The sequence below is a fragment of the Helianthus annuus genome, chromosome 1 (genome assembly GCF_002127325.2).
Source record: "Helianthus annuus cultivar XRQ/B chromosome 1, HanXRQr2.0-SUNRISE, whole genome shotgun sequence".
Taxonomy (NCBI): domain Eukaryota; kingdom Viridiplantae; phylum Streptophyta; class Magnoliopsida; order Asterales; family Asteraceae; genus Helianthus; species Helianthus annuus.
The window spans coordinates 147,789,764-147,812,144 of NC_035433.2; the positions used below are offsets into that span (position 1 = coordinate 147,789,764).

The 22,381-nt window shown below is 37.2% G+C and overlaps 2 protein-coding genes across 9 annotated transcripts; one reads left to right on the forward strand and one right to left on the reverse strand.

The window, feature by feature from the left end:
- The first annotated feature begins 908 nt into the window (after positions 1 to 908).
- LOC110884355 (CHD3-type chromatin-remodeling factor PICKLE) lies at positions 909 to 20,633 on the forward strand. Of its 8 annotated transcripts, none has more exons than XR_004864447.1 (10): positions 909 to 1,062; positions 1,187 to 1,275; positions 3,278 to 3,424; positions 3,531 to 3,668; positions 3,738 to 3,892; positions 3,987 to 4,148; positions 4,240 to 4,481; positions 4,571 to 4,666; positions 15,208 to 15,653; positions 16,519 to 16,708. XR_004864447.1 is itself a non-coding variant. In XM_035976248.1 (10 exons), the coding sequence occupies exons 9-10, from the start codon at positions 6,814 to 6,816 to the stop codon at positions 9,138 to 9,140; spliced, it is 2,148 nt and encodes a 715-aa protein (XP_035832141.1). In that variant the 5' UTR covers positions 909 to 1,062; positions 1,187 to 1,275; positions 3,278 to 3,424; positions 3,531 to 3,668; positions 3,738 to 3,892; positions 3,987 to 4,148; positions 4,240 to 4,481; positions 4,571 to 4,666; positions 5,513 to 6,813; the 3' UTR covers positions 9,141 to 11,304. The 8 variants fall into 8 exon arrangements, 7 of the variants coding, with proteins under 7 accessions (XP_035832141.1, XP_035832147.1, XP_035832150.1 ...); XM_035976248.1 differs by lacking the exons at positions 15,208 to 15,653; positions 16,519 to 16,708 and adding exons at positions 5,513 to 6,843; positions 7,023 to 11,304; XM_035976254.1 differs by lacking the exons at positions 15,208 to 15,653; positions 16,519 to 16,708 and adding exons at positions 5,513 to 6,843; positions 7,023 to 11,304 and having other exon boundaries at positions 1,190 to 1,275.
- LOC110884344 lies at positions 11,607 to 15,201 on the reverse strand. Its single transcript, XM_022132054.2, has 8 exons — positions 14,252 to 15,201; positions 13,904 to 14,175; positions 13,713 to 13,824; positions 12,786 to 12,880; positions 12,577 to 12,699; positions 12,382 to 12,502; positions 12,189 to 12,296; positions 11,607 to 12,125 (listed from the first exon to the last, which is right to left on the reverse strand). The coding sequence occupies exons 1-8, from the start codon at positions 15,161 to 15,163 to the stop codon at positions 11,808 to 11,810; spliced, it is 2,061 nt and encodes a 686-aa protein (XP_021987746.1). The 5' UTR covers positions 15,164 to 15,201; the 3' UTR covers positions 11,607 to 11,807.
- Positions 20,634 to 22,381: the final 1,748 nt, after the last annotated feature.

Sequence of the window (22,381 nt, forward strand, 5' to 3'; positions counted from 1 at the left end):
CCCTTTTAATGTGTTAGCGCCCAAAGGGCATGTGGTCAAAGGCGCCCCCAATATCTAGGCAGCGTAATGCTTCGTTAGTTCTAGGTTAATGTAACATGGCTAGTTATTCTCTAACACTAAATGTCTTCATAAATCTAACTTACTAATTTTAATATTTTATTTAGTATACGACCTTGAACTAGAAACTTATTTACCTAAGAGCCTCCGTGATGCAGCGCCATATCACGGCGGATTTGGCTGTGGAGCCCCATAGCGCCGCCCAACACCATTACAGGGGACGCTATGGGGGATAAAAATGGAGCTCCCGTGACCTGCACCGCGGCGCGAGGAAGAAAGGAATTCAAATTTTTGACCGTTAGAAACGGTCGTATGCTAATAAAAAAATCCTAAATAATATATATATATATATATATATATATATATATATATATATATATATCATTTATCTTTCTTAAACATTCACCTCAACCACACTCTCATTCATCAAAATTACTCCTACTTTCTTCTAAAAAATAATTGGTTCCCAATCGGAAGATTCATTCACCGATATTTACCGAAGATTTTTTCACCCGAACAAATCGCGGAGGAGGAAGAAGCGGTTACGAGTGCATGTGCTTTCACGATACAAGCCATGGCTTTTTGAAAAAGTCAGTATGGAGTGACTTATCGATTTATTGACTTTTTCCCCTTACATACACCATTGTTGCCAAATATCATTTTGAAGCTTATGACTTTACAAAAAGCCAATAAATCAATAAATTGTTTCAAAAAACTTAGCCAAACATGCCCTAAATAACCCGGCCCATTTTACATTCAGATACCCGGCCCATTATCATCCTTAAAGATTACCTAACCCATTTCCAATCCAACTTTATTTATTTAATAAAGAAAAACCTAGTAATAAAATGAGTTAAAAAGAAAAGCAAAAGAAAAGGGTAAAGAAAACCACAAGTGTTTAGGGAAATCTCACTTTCAAGTACACAGAAGGGTTGAGTTTCCCCAAATTCATCCACTTCCAACTCAAGAATCACAGATTTCAACACAGAATCTCGTCATCATCAGGTCAATTCTCAATTACTCTCTTTCTTATTGCTTATTATTACATGTACACACACTCGCTCGTTAACTTCCAATTTTCTTGAAACCCTAACACCAAATTGCTTGCAATTGTTGTTTAAATTTACAGCAGGATTTTGATTTTGTGTACTGAAGCGTTAAATCTCCGTCACGTGGGTTTGAATTTGGTACGAAGGTGCAAGATCCTTGTGGTTTCAGGTAGTTCGGTTAAACCCTAATTTTGAAATGATTTGTGCGTTCAAATTGACGTGATTTGGTGGCGTTATTTGAGTTTGTTTATGAGGGGTTTTGATTTTGACATTGAGGTAGCTACATTTTACTTATTATAACTTATATGTAACATGTAATTCATGTGTATGTAGAGCTTTTTTTTTGTGAAATTAGGGTTGTTTGGTAGAAACCCTAACTTTTATTACACAAATTCATGTCTAATTTGACGTTGAAATTTAGTTTTTTCTTTCACATTTCTTTGAAAAATGTCATGAATTTCATTATATGTAGCACGTAATTCATGTGCATACAAAATCTTTGTGAAACTAGGGTTGTTTTTGGTAGAAACTTTAATCACACAAATTAGGGTTTCAAAATGCCATAAGTTCATTACTCATGGTACAACATCACTGAATTTAAGTATATGTCTATTGTGATATTCTGTTTTTAGGATTTTTATAACTGTGTATCTAAATTTGTTGTATATTCTTTCTGAGAGATGAATGGTTTAATGTATTAGGCATAGTTATTAAAGGCACTAGGCGCACTCAAGACTCATAGGCCTCGCCTGGGGCCTAGGAGCAAAGCGCAAAATAAGCGTGGGCCTAAGAAAAATAAAGCGCATAATGAAAAAAATTGAAAAATATATTATGTATTAGAAAAAGAATATTATTCTTCAAATAAAATAAATAAAGTCTATTATGTAACACTTTATATCATCTAATTAGTACCAAAATATTAGTGTATTAGTGTAGAAAAATAGTTTTCCTTGATTAAAAGTAGAAATTTGGCTAGAATCTTGTCGGAATTTAGCCGGAATCTAGACATCTTGCCGGAATGTGCGCCTGAACCATCACCTAGAGAGTTAAAGCGCAATTTCCTCGACTTAAAGCGCAACTGCCTCGCCTCGCCTGAAAAATGGGCCTAGGCGCAAGAGGCGATGGCTTTTAACAACTATGGTATTAGGGTTCCTAAGGATTTACCCTTAAAGTATTATCCTTATCTTAAAGTTTGGTTTTTGTTTTGTTACAATATGGTTTATGTGCATTGTATGGTGAAATTCTCATTGTTGCACGTGTGCGTTCTTTCTTATTACCGGTGTTGCCCTAAAGGTTTCAGCAAGATTTAAATTAAGTTAAAAGGATTGTGCATTATCTTTACCATTTGAGGCTAGTTGTGGACGCCGTTTAGGATTTTATTGTATCTAGCTACCCATGTGTCTTTTTTCAGAAAGCACCAATGTGTGGTTTGCACATTGGCACGTCGCTTTATTGTACGCTTCTATTAATAATATCCTTAAAGTTTGATCTCATTCATAAAAATACGAGTTTGATAAAAGGTTTGTAGACTTTCTGGCACATCTAACTATTATCTTTTGATATATCCGATTATGCGTTAGGGTTTTGTTATGGAAAATTTACAAGTTTTGTCCTTTATCTTTATACCACTTTTCAGGCGGTGTCCTTTTTAACGAATGTTGACAGGCGGTGTCCTTTACTAGGTATTTTGTTGCAAGTTTAGTCCTTTACACCCAACCCAGTTAAAAAACCCTGTTAATTGTTGACAGGCAGCGTCCTTTACTAGGTATTTTGGTACAAGTTTAGTCCTTTACCTAGGTATTTTGTTGCAAGTTTAGTCCTTTACACCCAACAATTAACAGGGTTTTTTAACTGGGTTGGGTGTAAAGGACTAAACTTGCAACAAAATACATAGTAAAGGACACCGCCTGTCAACATTCGTTAGAAAGGACACCGCCTGAAAAGTGGTATAAAGATAAAGGACAAACTTGTAATTTTTCCTTTTGTTATTACATCATACCATTTAAGGATCCTTTTTCGTTTACCTTTTAGGGGTGGTATGTTAGCCTGTATAACTGTGCTGTCTTATAATATTCTTTTGAAATAGACACAACAGTAACTAGTGGTTACCGTATCCACCTTATATTTTTTATGATCAATTAATGACAATGAATATGTTGGTTATGTTGCAGAAAATGAGTAGTTTAGTTGAAAGACTTCGTGTTAGATCCGATTCAAGGCCTCGCTATAGCTTGGATGAATCTGACGAGGAGTCAGACCTCCTGTTCGGTAAATCTAAAAAATCCGAAGATTTCGAGAAAATTGTCAGAGACGACGCGGTACTTTCATTTCCATCTTTATAAACTCAATAACGTCTTAGATTCTGAACAAAAGTATATTTATTGCACTAGTTCTTAAAACAATCATTTGGTTATAAATTTCCAGAAAGAGGATTCATGTAACGCCTGTGGTGAATCTGGGAATCTACTCGTTTGTGAAACGTGCACGTATGAATACCACCCCAAGTGTTTAATGCCTCGTCTAAAAGCTCCTCTTCCCACCGCCTGGAGATGTCCAAAATGCGTATGTTATCAAAAAAAACTATATTAATTATATGCATTTCGCACTTATAATTCTATACTGTACCGGCAGGTTAATCCTCTAAACGATATAGAAAAGATTCTGGACTGCGAAATGAGGCCTACGGTCGCTGATGACGGTGATGCTTCGAAACTTGGTTCAAAACAGATATTTGTGAAACAATATCTCGTTAAATGGAAAGGATTATCTTATCTTCATTGCACATGGTATATAGTTATATACTTGTACTTATTCTGTTAAAAACTAAATTTATTTTAAGATTTTTTTTTGGGTAATTCAGATTTCTTTTTTAAATATTAGGGTGCCGGAAAAGGAGTTTATAAAAGCTTACAAGGAACTGCCTCGTTTGAGGACAAAAGTAAACAACTTTCGCAAGCAAATGCCTGTCGGCAACAGCTCAGAAGATGATTTTGTCCCGATTAGGCCCGAATATACGATGGTTGATCGAATTCTTGCATGCAGGTGATTATTCGGAAAAAAAACCCGTTGTTTATTATGGTTGACTTATATTTAATATTTAACATTTAATACTTATATTAATCGAATGAATCAGGCAAGATGATCAGGAAAAGGAATATCTAGTAAAATGGGTAGGACTTAACTACGACGAATGTTATTGGGAATCGGAATCGGATATCGCATCATTTCAGCAACAAATCGAGAATTTTAATAGACTGCAGTCTCGATATCGAAAACTAAGGAAACAAAAAAGCAACGTTCGTGATGGGTTTGACTCGAAAAACAAGTCAAAAGAGTTTCAGCAGTTTGAAAAAAGTCCCGAGTTTCTTCCCGGAGGTATTAAAATATTTATTTTTGATATTGTGGTTCGTTCTGTTTTGATGCGGGATAATATATTAAATAATTTTAATTTGGTGTAACTATAGGCGAGCTCCATCCGTACCAGCTTGAAGGGTTGAATTTCTTGCGTTTCTCATGGTCTAAACAAACACATGTGATACTTGCAGACGAAATGGGTCTTGGTATGTTTTTCTTTTTTTAAATCTTTTTTTTATATGTTAGGAGTAAAATGCCATTTTTGTTTATGAGGTTTGGCCAGTTTTGCGACTTTCGTTCAAAGGTTTGTTTTTTCGCATTTGGATTCAAAAGGTTTGAAATCTTGCCATTTTCACCCGGCTCGTTAACTCCATCCATTTTTTCCATTAAGTGGTATTTTCGTCATTTTTGTTAACTTAAACGACGATTCGGTCTTCTTCACTTTATGTACAAGCATTTAAGTGAAAAAGAGCGAATTGCCCTTTAAGTTAACAAAAAAGACGAAAATACCTATTAACAGAGAAAAATAGATGGAGTTAACGAGCCGGATGAAAATGGCAAGATCGACAAACCTTTTGGGCCCAGATGCGAAAAAACAAACCTTTGGACGAAATTCGCAAAACTGGCCAAACCTCAGGGACAAAAATGGCATTTTACTCTATATATTAGAGCATTCACATTGGAGCCTCTATATGTGGACATTCTATATAATATAGAGGAAAAGGTAGAAGAAACAACAAAAAAACCACTACATTGGAACCTTTATAATAGAGAAAATTTTAAAGAGAATGAACTACATCTCTATATTTAGAGGGTTATATTCAACCCTCTATATTTTTTATGAGTGTGTAGGAAAGAGAAAATAATAATAAAATAAGTTAATGTGAGTAAGATAGAGGTAGAGATAGAGGGTAGGATGCGAGAGGGTTTTTAGGAATTAACAAAATTTAAAGAAAAATATACTTTTTCATTTAAATATATAGATGGAGATAGAGTGTCCAATGTGAATGCTCTTAAAACTTAACTTCTTACCTTTATATGTTCAAATTCAGGAAAAACAATACAGAGTATTGCTTTTTTGGCATCTTTATACGAAGAGAACGTCTCCCCTCATTTAGTAGTAGCACCGCTTTCGACATTAAGGAACTGGGAACGCTGATCAACATGGCCCTTTTACAGCCATTCTCTGATGCTGCCAAAACAACCCACAACTCTCACAAATTCTCATTCAAACTCTCTCCCACAAATTATGGATATTGGAAGGCTATACTTCAACCCTTTTTGCTTACAAACAATCTCTATGGCTATGTGGATGGCACAATCCCATGTCCACCAGCCACTATTCAACCACCCTCCCCTGCTGCTGATCGACCACCACCAGAACCACAACCAAACCCTAATCACACCACATGGCTATCAAACGATGCTCATATTCGTATGCTCATCCTTTCAACTATCTCCGAATCTGCCTTCAGTCATGTTCAACACACTAGCACATCACGTGAACTCTGGTTGGCTCTTGAACGAGCCTATTCACCCAACACTATCTCCCGAGAATTTACTCTCAAACAACAACTGCTGAAAATCGAGATGAAAAGTGATGAAGCATCATCCGCCTACCTTGAACGAGCACAAGAGTACGCGGACGCTTTAGCCAATATTGGTGAACCGGTAAAAGAAAAGGATCTGGTTATGTTGGTTGTTGCTGGATTACGAGACGAGTACCATGCACTTAAGAGTAACATTCTCACTCGACAATTCCCTACTGCTTTTAACGAATTACATGCCCTGATTTCTGACCATGACTTTATGATCAAAAAATCTTTACCCACTGTCCCTCCTGCCCAGGCATTCACAGCCGCAACCAACAACCCCGTACCCGCTACATCTCCTCTCGGCCCCTCTCACTCTCCCACCATCCAAGCCTTACAACAACTTGTTAACCAACTGAGCATTCAGCCCCAGTCCTTGCAACCAGCTTTACCTCAACCTCAAGCTTATTACACCAACCGTTCTGGAAATACTAGGGGTCGTGATCAAAACAACAGACGGGGGCGAGGTTTTTACAACAACAATACAAACTACAATCACCGTAATCAGAACAGCAACAACCGCAACCAGTTTTCATGGGCATCTACCCAGAACACAGTTTTTGGTACATGTATTCGATGTGGAATTGGCCACATCCCCTCTCAGTGCCCCAACCGAGACCCGTCTACCATGCGTGGTCGTTCACCGTCTGCCAATTATGCTGATGCCCGCTCACAAGCTTCCACCTCTTGGTGTCCGGATACCGGTTCTACTCACCATGTGACACCTGATCTTTCAAGCTTTGAGTATTCTGAACCATATAATGGTGGGGACAATCTTTTTGTTGGTGATGGTAAGGCTCTCCCAATCCTTCATATTGGTTCTTCTCGTTATTATTCTCCAAACCGAACTTTTTCCCTAAACAATATCCTTCATGTTCCAACAATTAAACAAAACCTCCTTTCCGTTCAACAATTTTGTCATGATAATAACGTTTTCTTTGAATTTCACTCTACTTTCTTTTCTGTGAAGGACAAGTTTACACGCACTACCCTCCTCACGGGTCCCAGCAATGATGGTCTTTACTCATTCTGTCTTCCTCGGATTCAGGATGTTCCCAAAGTTGCTTTCTCCACTGCTCGTGCTTCGTACAAGACTTGGCATCAAAGGCTTGGTCATCCACATCATCAAACTTTAAATTCTATGCTTTCTAAGTATTTTTTACCTGTTTCAGACAAAAATTCTGGTTTTGCTTGTGATTCTTGTTTTGTGGGAAAATCTTCCAAACTTTCATTACCTTTATCTGATTATAAAAGTTCACATGTCTTAGATTTGGTTATTTGTGATGTTTGGGGCCCTGCACCAGTTTCTTCGTATGATGGTCACCATTATTTTTTATTATGTGTTGATCATTATTCTAAATTCATGTGGTTCTTTCCCTTAAAACTTAAATCTGATGTGTTTATCACTTTCCAACACTTCATAACCATGGCTGAACGACAGTTTAAAACAAAACTTAAATCGGTCCAAACCAACTGGGGAGGTGAGTTTCGAAAATTATCCCCTTTCTTTTTAGAACATGGTATTATCCACAGACTTTCATGTCCACATACAAGTGAACAGAATGGCGTCGTTGAGCGTCGTAATCGCCACGTCGTTGAAACTGGGCTTACTTTACTCGCCCAGTCTCATGTTCCACAAAAATTCTGGCACTTTGCTTTTGGCACGGCAGTTTACTTAATTAACCGGATGCCTTCTCGCTACAACTCACATATGTCTCCATTTGAACATCTTTTCCATCGCAAACCCGATTACTCTTTTCTTCGGGTTTTTGGGTGCCAATGCTACCCACATCTTCGAGCCTACAATTCTCACAAAATGGATTTTCGATCCATTCCGTGTGTTTTTCTCGGATATAGCACCTCACATTACGGATACCGGTGCTTTGATCTCCACTCTAACCGGCTTTATATTGCTCGTCATGTTCGCTTTAATGAACATGCCTTTCCTTTTCAACCATCCCCATCTTCTGCCCAACCAACACCACAATCTCCTTATTATTCCTCTTATCCCACTCCACCTATATCACCAGATCAAACACCTACCACATCGGCCCACTCACACCCACCAGCCCAAGCCCAAACATCCACCCCACCAGCCCACTCCACATCACCAGCCCCTACATCACCAACCCATACATCAACCCCCATATCCAACTCAACTCCACCACCCCCTTCGGCATCCTCACCTACAAACACTACTTCCACTCCTCCATCTGTTTCATCCTCCATACCTGTTCCTCCTCCTCCACCGCCACCTCGAACCCGCCCACCTAATTTGCGACCCAATCCGAAACAACCTTCTCGGTACAATCCTTCCTCCTACACTACAACCATCTCCCCGGGTACTGAACCCGTGTCCTTTGCTATTGCCAACAAAGATCCTCACTGGCGGAAAGCCATGGCTGAAGAATACTCGGCGCTTGTTCGAAACGGCACTTGGTCTTTAGTTCCACGTAGTCAAAATATGAATGTTGTGGATTGCAAATGGGTATACAAATTAAAACAGGATCAAACTGGAGCTGTCACGCGTTACAAAGCGCGTCTTGTAGCTAAAGGTTTTCGCCAACAACCGGGTGTGGATTATCATGATACATTTAGCCCGGTTGTCAAGGCTACTACCATTCGTGTTGTCTTGTCTATTGCTGTCACGAGAGGGTGGTCTCTTCGACAATTGGATATACAAAATGCCTTTTTGCATGGTGATCTCAAAGAAACTGTTTATCTCCAACAACCACCTGGTTTTATTGATCCTCAAAGACCAGATCATGTGTGTCTTCTTCATAAGTCTCTTTATGGGCTTAAACAGGCTCCACGGGCGTGGTTTCATCGGCTGTCATCTGCTCTAATTGCCCTTGGATTTAGAGGATCCAAAACAGATCCCTCCTTGTTTATTTATTCAGTAGGGAACACTCTATTATATATGCTGGTTTATGTGGATGATATTATCCTCACTGGCAATAATCCTGCTGCCATTGATAACATTGTTCATCTTCTTAGCACCACTTTTGCGGTTCAAGACTTAGGGAAGTTGTCCTACTTTCTGGGGATTGAGATTGTGCAACATGGCAAAGATATCTTATTGTCTTAAAAGAAATATATTTTGGAATTACTAAGCCGGGCTGGGCTTTCTCAAGCCAAACCGGTTCCTTCACCCATGACCACTTCTGCCAATCAAACACTTGGTGACAGCGCCCCATATGATAACCCGGTTCAGTATCGACAAATTGTTGGGGCTCTTCAGTATGTTACGTTATCTCGCCCAGATCTGACATTTGCAGTCAACAAATTCTGCCAGTTTATGCATTCTCCCACGGTTAATCATTGGTCAGCTGTTAAACGGGTACTGCGATATCTTCGGGGCACATCTGATTTTGGTCTTTTATTGCATCATAAATCTGCCTCGTTACTTCATGCTTATACCGACGCATCTCTTACAGCGTATTCTGATTCTGATTGGGCTGGCTGCCCGGATGACCGTCGCTCCACCGGGGGATTTGCCATTTATCTAGGTAACAATCTTGTTTCTTGGGCTGCTCGTAAACAGAAGACTGTCTCTCGGTCATCCACAGAATCTGAATACAAGGCGCTGGCCGACACTGTTGCTGAACTGACTTGGCTAGAGAAACTTCTTCGTGAATTGTGTGTTCCTATCACCACTGCTCCTACATTGTGGTGTGACAACTTGGGAGCTACCTACTTATCTGCTAATCCAGTGTTTCATGCGAGAACAAAGCATGTTGAAATTGACTTTCACTTTGTACGCGAAAAGGTTGCTCAACAACAGCTGGTCGGACTAAACATGATTCTTTCAAGCATGTTTACTAATCTAGAAATATCCTCATAAAAATTGAGAGCCCAAAGATTACATTGAGAACAATGTGTAGAAGTATTTGGTGTGTATAGGCTTTATGAAAGTATGCGGTTTGTATGGTTTGACGAAATTCCGGACTACAAAATCTTCTAAGTGCTTAAGATCTCGTATTTGACCTAAATAATAACACCTAAGGGGGGATCTGTATAAATCAATTACTGATCCTCCTTTTGAACCAACAATACATCCTAAAAGGGGATCTTACTAAACATGCACAAAATCTTCTAAGTGCTTAAGATCCCCTATTTGGACTAAATCATAACACCTCAGGGGGGATCTGCATAAATCAAATAATGATCCTCTTTTTGAACCAAAAATACATCCTAAAAGGGATGTATTCTCTTGTGTTTCGGCTCAACGCCACCACATGATGCATGATTAACTATCCCCCTCTTTTAACTTTATTTTCATGAAATTAGTAAAATAACGTTAAAATTAGTGCACTTTCACTTGTCCCCCCAAACGCCTACATATATATACATTATATGTGCATACCGTAAACGGATACGTATCATGCAGGTATCATGAAGAGTCATTGAATACAAATATACGTGTTAAAATTGTCTTTAACCAAACATGGTTAAGTGTTGAATCAGTAAGAGTTCTGAACTATTAAATGCTTAAGCAGTATGATGTCTAAACTATTAAGAGACAGTATAATGCTTAAGCACTGTCTCCAAACATTAGAAAAAATGAATTTAGTGATGGATTATTTGAAAAATAAATGAATAAACAAACCTTATCCGTGTCGACATCACGAATAATTACGACAATAACTTCCTCATTGTTGGGTTGCCTTATTCGTATGTTAGGTTATTGCGTTAGATATGTCATTTAACCCTTCTTTATACACATGTGTTCGGTTTGACAATTTTCATTCAACAATTTTTTTTTTCACCAAAAATTTTTAAAAAATCATCCTATTGCTCGGTTATAAAAAGAAAAAGAAAAAAAGAAGCCAAAAAAAAATATTTTTTTTCACTTTTTGCACTATTTGGTCACACCGTCATGGATACACATGTGTAGCACAGGGTGATACACATGTGTATCACAGGATGATACACATGTGTATCATGGATACAAATGTGTATCAAAGATTGATACACATGTGTATAAACGAAAAACACATGTGTATCAAAGAAAAACATATGTATTTTTCGTTGATACACATGTGTATCAACGAAAATCACATGTGTATCAAAGATAAACACGTGTATTTTTAGTTGATACACATGTGTATCCCATGTTGATACACATGTGTATCCCATGTGTATCAACCTGGGATACACATGTGTATAAAAGACGGTGTTGAAAAATAGCACAAATTTGAAAAAAAAAAATATATTTTTTTTGGCTTGTTTTTTCACTTTTTTTTTTCATAGCCGAGCATTTATATGATCTTTTAAAAAAATTTGGTGAAAACTTTTTTTAAAAATTCAAAAAAAAAAATTAAGCCTTGGTTTTTTGGTTTTTAAAAATAAACTTGGTTTTTATATGATCCTAACCTTATGTATGTATGTATGTATGTAGCAAACATACATTATTTTGAGTATGTTTGCTACATACATACATAAGTGAGAATCCCTTCTGTTTAAGATGGCCGTGCGTTTCCGAGTTAACCAATAAACAAGATACCATTATTTTGAGAACCGGCCGGATATTTTGAGAACCGTTTTGAGGGGGTAAACCGGACCGCCGGTGGTAACGGTTCCCGGTCCGGCCCGGGTTTCAAAACACTGGCGTTGACAGAGTAACAGTGAGTCAGTGACAGACTCTATAATAAAGACTTTTCACCATCCTCCATTTTGAATGAAGGAGCACTCTATAATACAATTCACATACGTTTTAAATATGTCTAAAGTTGGCGAAATATCATTTTTTAATTTAGTTCTTACTTCTTAGTCCCTTCCTGACAGCTTTTTTACTTCTTAATGTCCGCTCGACAGCCCCACTCTGGATAATCTTGCTCTTATCTACTGGTTGGCCACAAAGAATTTCCAATTCTGTATGCCTCTTCTTTCGTTCTGGTTTTGAAACTTGTTGACTTTCTACTGCTTCCGGTTGTTTCTGTTGAATTTCTACTGCTTTCCTCTTCTTTCGTGTTTCTTTTGGTTTCTGTTGAGCTATTACTTTTCTGATTGATTCTTTCAAATTAATTCTCAAATCATTAACTTCTTTTATTCCAAAGCACGTCTTCCCAATCTGAAATTTTGAAAAATTGTTAGGGGCTGTTTAATGAGTGCTCAATAAACAATCAACACGTACCACATTTTGATATTTGTTTTCCACTCCTTCTGGGGCATGTTCAATGAACTTCTGAACAAATAAAAGAGCGTAGACACCACAATCAAACAAATTTGGCTGATGTGGAACCTGGCAGAAAAATCAATCACATAAATCCTAATTTTTCATTTCAAAAACTAAAAAAAAGAATTAAATTGTGTATTAGGTTTTAGACCTCGATGCTAAATACTTCAACGTTACCGAAGTCTGCGTTTGAACAACCAGCTTCAACTTCTGCGTTTGAACAACCAGCTTCAACTTCACCAACTGCATACTTCGATTCTTCCTCCAAAAACCTAAAAACAAAGATTTAAATTGGTTATAGTTTTTCAACACGATATAATAATCATTTGGCTTATTTTTGTCTCACCTTTGAAAAAATCTAAAAATCTTATCTGAATTATGCAAACCAGGATACGAATCCATGTGAAGGAGAAGTGTTGAATTAACGGTATCATTAGGCGTACAAATAATGAGCACACTCCAATGAGAACTGGATAAAAGAAAATAAGTTGAATCAATAATATATCTGATTTGAAATAGATTGTAGTTGAATGTAAATATTTTAGAAAAACTTACGATTCATGGATTGGGATAACAAGATATTTTTTCTTTAAAATATTATCTCTTCCCCACCACCTTCTTACTTTCTCGAACGGACTTGCAACAATTCCCTATTCAAGCATGATAGTCATAAATTTAGGGGTGATGAAAATACCCGAACCCGAATAAGCTAATTGTTGGATCAGCACCTCAGAATCTATTTAGGATTGCCGGTGAGATGAAAGTGTTAAAAGGATTGACCTTCAGCCTCAATCGATTTTCACTCATCATTGGGTTCATGAAGCGGGTCAGCCTACTTTTGAATGGCTTATTGCTTGGTGCAGCCACCCATTGAAAGAAATGATTCATAAGATAGTCAAGATCAGAAAAGTAATGGCAGGAGTGCAGGACAAAAATTCAAGCCACTTTCCAGCACTTGGTGGTCCAAGCAGCCCTGGTTTAATAGCAGGGATCAGCACGTCTCAGTGCAGTGCTTCCACTCGACTTAAGGTCAAGTCGTTTCTACGGGCAGGAAGTATTGATAGAAACCCAAACCAGTCAAGTCAAATCTTAAATTAAGTAACTCTTTAAATGGTGGAAACTAAAGGGGAAATGTCCAGCAATTATCCAACCAATCATCCAGCTGCACTCTTAGTATACATAGTCCTAGAGTCTTAGTCTTTTCCTATGTCTTGGTTTTATTTTCATTTACTTTGAAATATCATTGTAATCGGAGACCAGCCCCTCTCGAATAGGGCCGACTATCTTGTTATTCTCTGTTTTTATCTACTCATAATTTTAGTTTCTATCAACGTGTGAAATATATTAATGGAAAAAGCTTCTTACTGATACCATCGTATCAAAATGAAAGGCACACTTTATTTAACATCTAAATGGATTATGGATCACCAACTTGACCCGTAACATTAGGGTCGGGTATCATTATAAAGAACTGCGGCTAACCTTCTCAGTGCAAAGATCTTTCTCCGCGAAATATCGCTGCAACTTCACGTAAAAAAACGTGTTGAAGATATGATAATGTGCTGAATTATCTTTCAACTTCATCTTTAGCTCACTGGCCAAAGGTAAAAGAAAAAACATAGTTAGATTTAAACCCATACCGAAGGTAAAGGAAAAAACAGTTACACACATACCTAATGTAAAAGTTTATAACGTTATCATTCAACCATTTTTGAGGCTCAAGATCTTGAACAGAAAGGTGTTCCACACCCTCAATCTCATCATTCGCAACAGCAGCAGCAGATATCTTCTTCTGAGATTCCTGAATAGACTCATCGAGATTCAACAGTAAGTCCAGATCTAATAAATCTGACTTGGCCTTGATAAGATTAGCTACACTTTTCATGTCATTGACAATCTTATCTGCCAACAGTTTCCTTCTCTTGTTTTCCGAACCATTGTCAATCTGTAAAATCAGTTACAAAGATCAGAAAATTTATAATATTAATAAAAATAATATAATATATATTATTTTCACTAACCATCCATGTCATGTAGAATTCTTCAATCATCTTTTCGTCGATCTTAGAAAAGTCTAAACTGTCATGGAACCCTCTCAAACTCATACAAAATAACTGTAAGAACAAAGTGCACCCGCCAATATTTTTTTCCGCCCCTTTCCCATCAACGAAATTCTTAACACCGTATTTTAGATCATTCATTGCTATAGTTGCCCACGGTTGTTTATCCAAACTGTTTGCATCCTTCACATAATCTAAATAAGATTTACTCAATACACCCCCCGGGGGAGGACACACAATGTAATGCATGGCAGTTAACATAAAGGTTTGTTTAGTAACATCCTCGTCATTAGTTTTTTTGAGTTCGTTTACAACATTCTTAATGGCGATACCTTTGTAACCTCCGTTCTTCGTAACGTTACAATATTTACTTTCAAGCTCAGCGATAACAGGATCCTGATTTACAGGGTCCTCTTCTGCAGAAAGTTGTGGTACAGCAGCGCCCGCTTCCTCCACCAAAGAATTGTCCGCTTCCTTATCCAATACAGCTTCACTTCCATCTTGTATACCCATGATTTTAGAAAAATCATCAGCTTTAATTTCGATGTCCTGGGTTTCCCTCCCCTTGCGTGCAATTAGGGTCGAATTCTTATAGTTGAAATTTCTAGCAAGTGACTTAACCATGTCCCTTTTTTGAGTTAAGCTTTCACTTTCCATCTTAAACTCTAACAGCTTTGCAAAAGGCGTTTTCTTTATAACATCTTTTTTCCAATCACTTAAACCTTCCACAATTGAAATGAAATCTTTCAACTGACACCTGTAACGGGTTTTTTTCGTCTTGCCATCTTTTGGTACTTCCACTTTCACGTAGTCAGGAAGCTCGTCTTTTTTTCCCTCTTCCTTCAATCGTTTCTTAGTTTTCCTAAACAACATGATTTTGGAATAAACAAAATATTATATGGAGTTAATGATTTGAGATTGGGAAGACGTGCTTTGGAATAAAAGAAGTTAATGATTTGAGAATTAATTTGAAAGAATCAATCAGAAAAGTAATAGCTCAACAGAAACCAAAAGAAACACGAAAGAACAGCCCCTAACAATTTTTCAAAATTTCAGATTGGGAAGACGTGCTTTGGAATAAAAGAAGTTAATGATTTGAGAATTAATTTGAAAGAATCAATCAGAAAAGTAATAGCTCAACAGAAACCAAAAGAAACACGAAAGAAGAGGAAAGCAGTAGAAATTCAACAGAAACAACCGGAAGCAGTAGAAAGTCAACAAGTTTCAAAACCAGAACGAAAGAAGAGGCATACAGAATTGGAAATTCTTTGTGGCCAACCAGTAGATAAGAGCAAGATTATCCAGAGTGGGGCTGTCGAGCGGACATTAAGAAGTAAAAAAGCTGTCAGGAAGGGACTAAGAAGTAAGAACTAAATTAAAAAATGATATTTCGCCAACTTTAGACATATTTAAAACGTATGTGAATTGTATTATAGAGTGCTCCTTCATTCAAAATGGAGGATGGTGAAAAGTCTTTATTATAGAGTCTGTCACTGACTCACTGTTACTCTGTCAACGCCAGTGTTTTGAAACCCGGGCCGGATCGGGAACCGTTACCACCGGCGGTCCGGTTTACCCCCTCAAAACAGTTCTCAAAATATCCGGCCGGTTCTCAAAAAAATGGTATCTTGTTTATTGGTTAACCAGATTAACCTTAATTGAAGAGTTAATCGAGTTAACCATAATAGACCATTGGTTTTGGTGACTGGAATATGCAAAGTTGAGTTGTCTCACATTGATTTTTTAACAAACGGAGTGGTATTAAGTGGCTATAAAAAACATCCACACAAGCAAAACTAGTCACTTTGATGACCGTTTTGACACATATAGCTCTTTTTGTCATATTTAGCCATCTAAATTGGGGTTCTAATTGTCTTTTTTAGTTAAAGAAAAAATACTGAGTTTTTAGTTATCTCACATTGATTCTTTTAACATATGGAGTGCGATTAAGTGGCTATAAAAAAACCACACAAGTTAAACTAGCCACTTTGAAGACCCTTTTGACACAACTAGACAAAACGATGTTAGTTGCAAAATACTTATACCATTTAGAAGAAAGGGATATTAATGGTTGAAATTTGCGTTTTGGGTCACACATATACATACATAGCTCCAATATGGCGTTTTGCATAGAAAATAAATTAAGAAATGATATTTCGCCAACTTTGGACATATTTAAAACGTATGTGACTTGTATTAATAAATCTGTTCTTTATGGGTTTGTGTAGTATGTTGTGAGGTCTTTCCAACGCACAAGACCGTGTCCAAAACGGAGGTTGGATGAATGAGATACGGAGGCTCCAATTTGGCGTCTTGCATAGAAAATAAATAAAAAAACGATATTTCGCCAACTTTGGACATATTTAAAACGTATGTGACTTGTATTAATACATCTGTTCTTTATGTGTTTGTGTAGTATGTTGTGAGGTCTTTCCAACGCAACAGACCGTGTCCAAAACGGAGGTTGGATAAATGAGATACAGAGGGTCCAATTTGGGTTCTTGCACATAAAATAAATTAAAAAACGAGTTTTCGCCATAAGATAAGAGATTGACTTTCCACTTAGCAAGACGGCTCTTGAAGAGCAAAATTTATATGAACAGATTCTTTTTAAACATAATTAGAAACTGATATTTCAACATCATTTTATATGAACAGATTTTTTTTAAACATGAAGAGCAAATTCAATCATACACCTAATCATAAAGTTCAGTTTTATAAATAGGGATCAAAACACAGGCAATCAAAGAGCCAACTTTATAATAGCATAATCGTTACTATGTATATTTTTACCATGTTTGTGTAGCATGAACCGAGAATGTCCGGACATTATAAACCAGCATTCATGTCAACTTGTAGCAGCTGGTGATGCTTCGAACGACCAACAAAAAGCCCTAATTATCAACGAAAATGAAAACATCCGCTGGTAGAAAAAGCCCAAACCGGTCTTCAACAGGTTGAGGACGACTCGCAGAAGACCTACGCGAACCGCGACCATGATTCGAGAACACGGATGCGCGCCGAGTAGAGTATTAGATTGCATTAGTTGATGTCATTAGTTGGTGTAGTCAAACCATTAGTTGATGTCATAATATTAGATTGCATTAGTTGATGTCATCAACTAATGCAATCTAATATAGAGACTTCAACCACATGGACTGACTGCGATGAACTCCGGACATCATATCAGGTGCAACCAGATTAATGGATGCAGCACTGGGCAACACATTACCGACCATATCAGCAAGACGGCGCCTCTTTGGTTGTCGAGCATTATACGACATCGAGAAACAGCAAAAACCAAACAAACAACTACAACGACAAAAGCTTGAATTTATGGGTACTATATTGTAAATGATGTAATTATATAATAAGAGGGAATTTAATGGCAAACAAGAAGAAATCTGTAGAGAATTCTGTAGAGGAAATCTGTAGAGGGGATTCTATAGAGGATCCTGTAGAGGATTATAAAGCCAAACACCATGTGGTTTGAGCTGTGGAGGATTCCGTAGAGGAAATCTGTAGAAGATCCTGTAGAGGATTCTAAAAAAAAGAAGGGTATAGTTAATTTTGGTGGGAAACTTGCTTGGGAATAACTGCTTTGTGCAGATTTGCCGAATGGTCCCTGGCAGAGGCTAAACAGCAATTAACTGCACTTAAACCGAATTCAGAACATCCAGATTTCTCATGTAAGTAATCCGGACTCGTATAGACACTTCAAACCATCATACAACCCTTAGAACACAATTACATGATTTGGATCATGGTTTGTGTCTGCTAGACCTCCATGGCTCATACTAACCCTTAGTATGTGCTAGACCTCCATGGCGCATACTAAGCCTTAGTATGTGCTAGCCCCTCCATAGCGCATACTAACCCTTAGTATATGCGTCCTAAACTTAAATCAAAACCAATTTACTATTTTTGATATACATTTCCATACGCAAATCTTTAAGTCACAAACCAATTTAAAACACTTTATAATTATTATTCTAAGTGTATTGGATCATTACATGATCCATTTTGACCATTCTTTGAAGAAATCTCCAAAAATCCCATTTTTACCCTCTTTATTAAAGATGGAATTCGTGATTCCATTCCACTCTTTAAGATTATCATATATAAACAGGTTATTTCTTGACCATACACAAGAAATTCCAATTCTTGTTAAATTAGACTTCTACTAAAAGTCATTTTTGTCCCTCTGTTAGGCTAAATGATTACACCAATTTAAATAGCTTCATTTGCATGTTTCTTTGGCGTTTCTAACTCCTTACTACTTGTACTTCATGAATGCATGTTTCATTTGGTGACATGTTATGGTGACATGTTATAACATCATGTATTGTATGATATGATTTTATGGTATGCCTTGTAGTATAGATACTAATGAATAGAACTCATAAACCAAACTTGTGGTTTTTTTATCACTATCATGAAAGGGAATAATATGTTTAGATAAGATACCTGGAGTGTCATACTACCTAAATCTCATTATCAGTTTGTAGAACGTCATAAGATATAAGATTGATAAAATTATCTGACTCATATATACGATTACTTCTCAATTGATGTTATGTGAAGAGAAGAATATTTATGTTGAAAAACCGGATAAAAATTTCCATTTATCACACATGAGATATGCTCTTAAAGTAGCAATATCGTTAAGAGAGTATGAAAATATTGAAATGATTTTATACTGAGTGAATTTCAAATTTTGTCATTTATCTTTATAGTGAATTTCAGGCGGTGTCTTTTATCTTTCAAATTGACGAGTCTTGTACTAAATGTTTTAAAATCTTGCACGTTATGCCCTTTAGCCCTAACACACTTAGATTTTTCTGTTAAAGCTGGTCATGTGACTTGCATATGAGGGTATTATTGTCAATTCACTTTTCAGAGACTAGTTGTGTAAATAAATTAAATACCTAACCATTAAAAAAATTAAAAATAAAAAAGTAGATATATCTCTCACATCTCTCTCTCCCATTTACCATCACCATCACCATCACCATCCACCACCTCACATCACCTGCTGCCATCACCACCACCGCACACCACTTATCTCTCATCAGCAGACAAACAAACTGGAAGACAACATTCAATATACACCAATGACTGAAACTTACCTGCATAAGGGATGAAATACAACCAAAAGGCTGGATGAAAACTCCACCTACATAACAAATTAAGAAACGCACAAATCAACATAGACCCAATAGAAAATTCTAGGTTACTATTACTGATTTCAATTCCTATATGCAATTCAACACTAAAGTGAAGATCTACCCCCGCCAATTCCGACGCTATTAAACACCAATTTCAAAACCCCTGATTCCCCAAAAACACCAGCCGATCAAAACCCCCATTTTTTTAACAGCCTACAACTGACACGTGGTCTAAATGTCCTGTAGGTGCGGGTCATAATTCTGAGAACCGAGTAAACAACAATCGAAACAATTACCTGCCCGTGTGCGGTGGATGGCGGTGGTTGTGATGGCAGCAGGTGATGTGAGGTGGATGGTGGTTGTGATGGTAGATGGTTGATGTTGTTGGTAAATGGGAGAGAGAGAGAGAGAGAGAGAGAGGTCAGAGATATATTTAAGTTTTTATTTTTAATTTTTTAATGGTTAGGTATTTAATTTATTTACATAACTAGTCCCTAAAAAGTGAAATGACAATAATACCCTCACGTGCAAGTCACATGACCATATTTAACAGAAAAATCTAACTGAGTTAGAGCTAAAGGGCATACCATGCAAGATTTTAAAACATTAAGTACACGACTCGTCAATTTGAAAGATAAAGGACACCGCCTGAAATTCACTATAAAGATAAGGGAAAAGATTTGAAATTTACTCTTTTAGTCATATGATGAAATTGATGATATAATTATGATTAGAATCATCATATCTGAAATTAATAAGATGATACTTGAACAAATTAGGTGTTTAAGTATATAAATCATACTTGCTAAGTAGTGAGTTTAGTATGATATGATGAAAAATCGATGATATATTCATGTTAAATGATGTATGATATCATTATGTGTTAAAAACAATCAAAGTTGTGTTAAATTGATGAAATTCGATTACATGAACTTGGTTAATAAAGTGGTTAAAAACGGTAGCATAAGAATGATGCTTACCGGATAATTGACCAATGATATGATCGAATGATAAATTCGACATAAGAATCGTAGGATGGACTAGTCGTAAATAATTATGACTAATCTAACCATCTTACAGATTTCAATGATAGTTTGACGCTTGACAAGCTAGGTGGAAGCTTGGGAATGAAGCGGGTCAAGAAAGAAGGAAAAGCATAATCAGGATGCAAGGTAAGTAAAGCTTACACCCCATTTATTTAATACCTATTGGTTTTATAGGTTATGAATAATATAAACTCTTATTTGAATTATGATGTTCCGACACGACATGTGCGGTTCGGAACAAAAGACAACGATAATAAACCATGTTTAATGGTTAAAAAGACCTAATACGATTAATTGGTCATGTAATGACTAATAGATAATGAGTTTCGAGTGGTTACCTTATAGGGTAAACCAACATAAATAATAAGGGTAAAACGGTAATTCGATCACACGTTGACGATAACCGTTAGATTTGAACGACACTTTATGGCGTAAGCCATAATGGGTCAAAAGAGTCAAGAAATGGGTTATAAGTAAAATGACCGTACGGTGTAAACCGGAGCGAGTCATGTAGACGCGATGATGATAATTGTCACACCCCCAAAATACCACATACAGAATTACCGCGGGGCGTGTGACGTACCAGGATCCAAGCCACCAATCACATTGAACTTCGCATAATAATTAAATAAAACTTTCATTTATTGACATTAAGTGTTACAACGTTACAAGCAATTCACAGTATACAGCGGAAGCATAATTCATTCGTTAAGTGTTTATAAACCATTAGTCTTGTGTTGCGATTCCATGTATCTCGACCCATGACCACTCCAGCATCCCAGACAGCAAGTTCCAATGCAAGACATCTAACGACCTACAAGCATGCAAACAAGTGTGTCAGACGACGCTGGTGAGTTCAAAGTTTTGTTAACGTGTTTAGTTACCAGGTATGTGTATAAAACAGTTCAACAGTTCAATGGTTCAATAATCTGTTTTGATGTTGTTATTAACTCGATTACCGTATGTGGCGACTAGATGTGAATGCCCAACCCCAATGCCTCCATTTAGGCATTGGTCATGAGGTCAAGGTATCAAACAACCTTGAATAGATGTAAGGGGTCTTATATGTACACGATGAGAATGCCCAACCCCAATGCCTCTAACTAGGCATTGGTCATGAAGTCCAGGTAGTTAGTTCACGCCCGTCCTTTCGGCCCGGTGTGAGGGTGCCAAACCTAATAGCGCTATCAACTAAATACCTCGTTGCTTCTTCAGCAACACGGTAGATGTACGGGGTCTTACATGATTTATACTGTGTTCAATAACCAACATCCCAATTAAACAGTTTAACCAGTATTCCCTTCCGAAACGTTTACCAGATGTCCCAAACCACCGGGACGCATGCTTAGAAAAGTGCAGTGAACTCACCTTTGATTTGCTCGGTATGTTACGTTACATTACCCGTTCCCAGTTGGTCAATCAAACCCTACCGTGGTTACCGAAAATAGTCAGTATCGTAAGTACATTAACCACATATTCTTCATACACGTTACGCAAGTAGGATATAAGTAAAACACACATCAATATGTACGTCTTAACCAGAAATAATGCAATACATCGATCCATAACGTTATATAGCAAGTATTCAGATTGCATGTGAAGTTCACACCACAAGTTCATGTTTCACAAACATCTAACACATAACTCGTCACTCTCAAGAGTGTGTGATTAATCCTCATTTGTGCGGTTCACAAGTTTCCCCAGCCCAGACCCAGTGCACCCCAACGTAATTTCAAAGAACTGTGCAACACAATTTATGTGTGAGAGGCCCAGGTAGTGTGCCATTGACCAATTGATTCCTTCCCATTAATTTCTATAAAACTCCCCACTATTTCGATCAATATGGCTACATGATGGGTAACAGCTAGACACTTTTA

What these genes read in the sequence shown, in the direction of transcription:
- LOC110884355 (XM_035976248.1), top strand. Translation starts at nt 6,814, where the DNA reads ATGGTGGGGACAATCTTTTTGTTGGTGATG. An exon ending in CAATCTTTTTGTTGGTGATG is followed by an intron (nt 6,844 to 7,022) that starts GTAAGGCTCTCC and finishes TTTTCTGTGAAG; the next exon opens with GACAAGTTTACACGCACTAC.
- LOC110884344 (XM_022132054.2), bottom strand. Translation starts at nt 15,163, where the DNA reads ATGTTGTTTAGGAAAACTAAGAAACGATTGAAGGAAGAGGGAAAAAAA. An exon ending in AATTCTACATGACATGGATG is followed by an intron (nt 14,176 to 14,251) that starts GTTAGTGAAAAT and finishes CTGATTTTACAG; the next exon opens with ATTGACAATGGTTCGGAAAA. An exon ending in GTTATCCCAATCCATGAATC is followed by an intron (nt 12,700 to 12,785) that starts GTAAGTTTTTCT and finishes TCTTTTATCCAG; the next exon opens with TTCTCATTGGAGTGTGCTCA.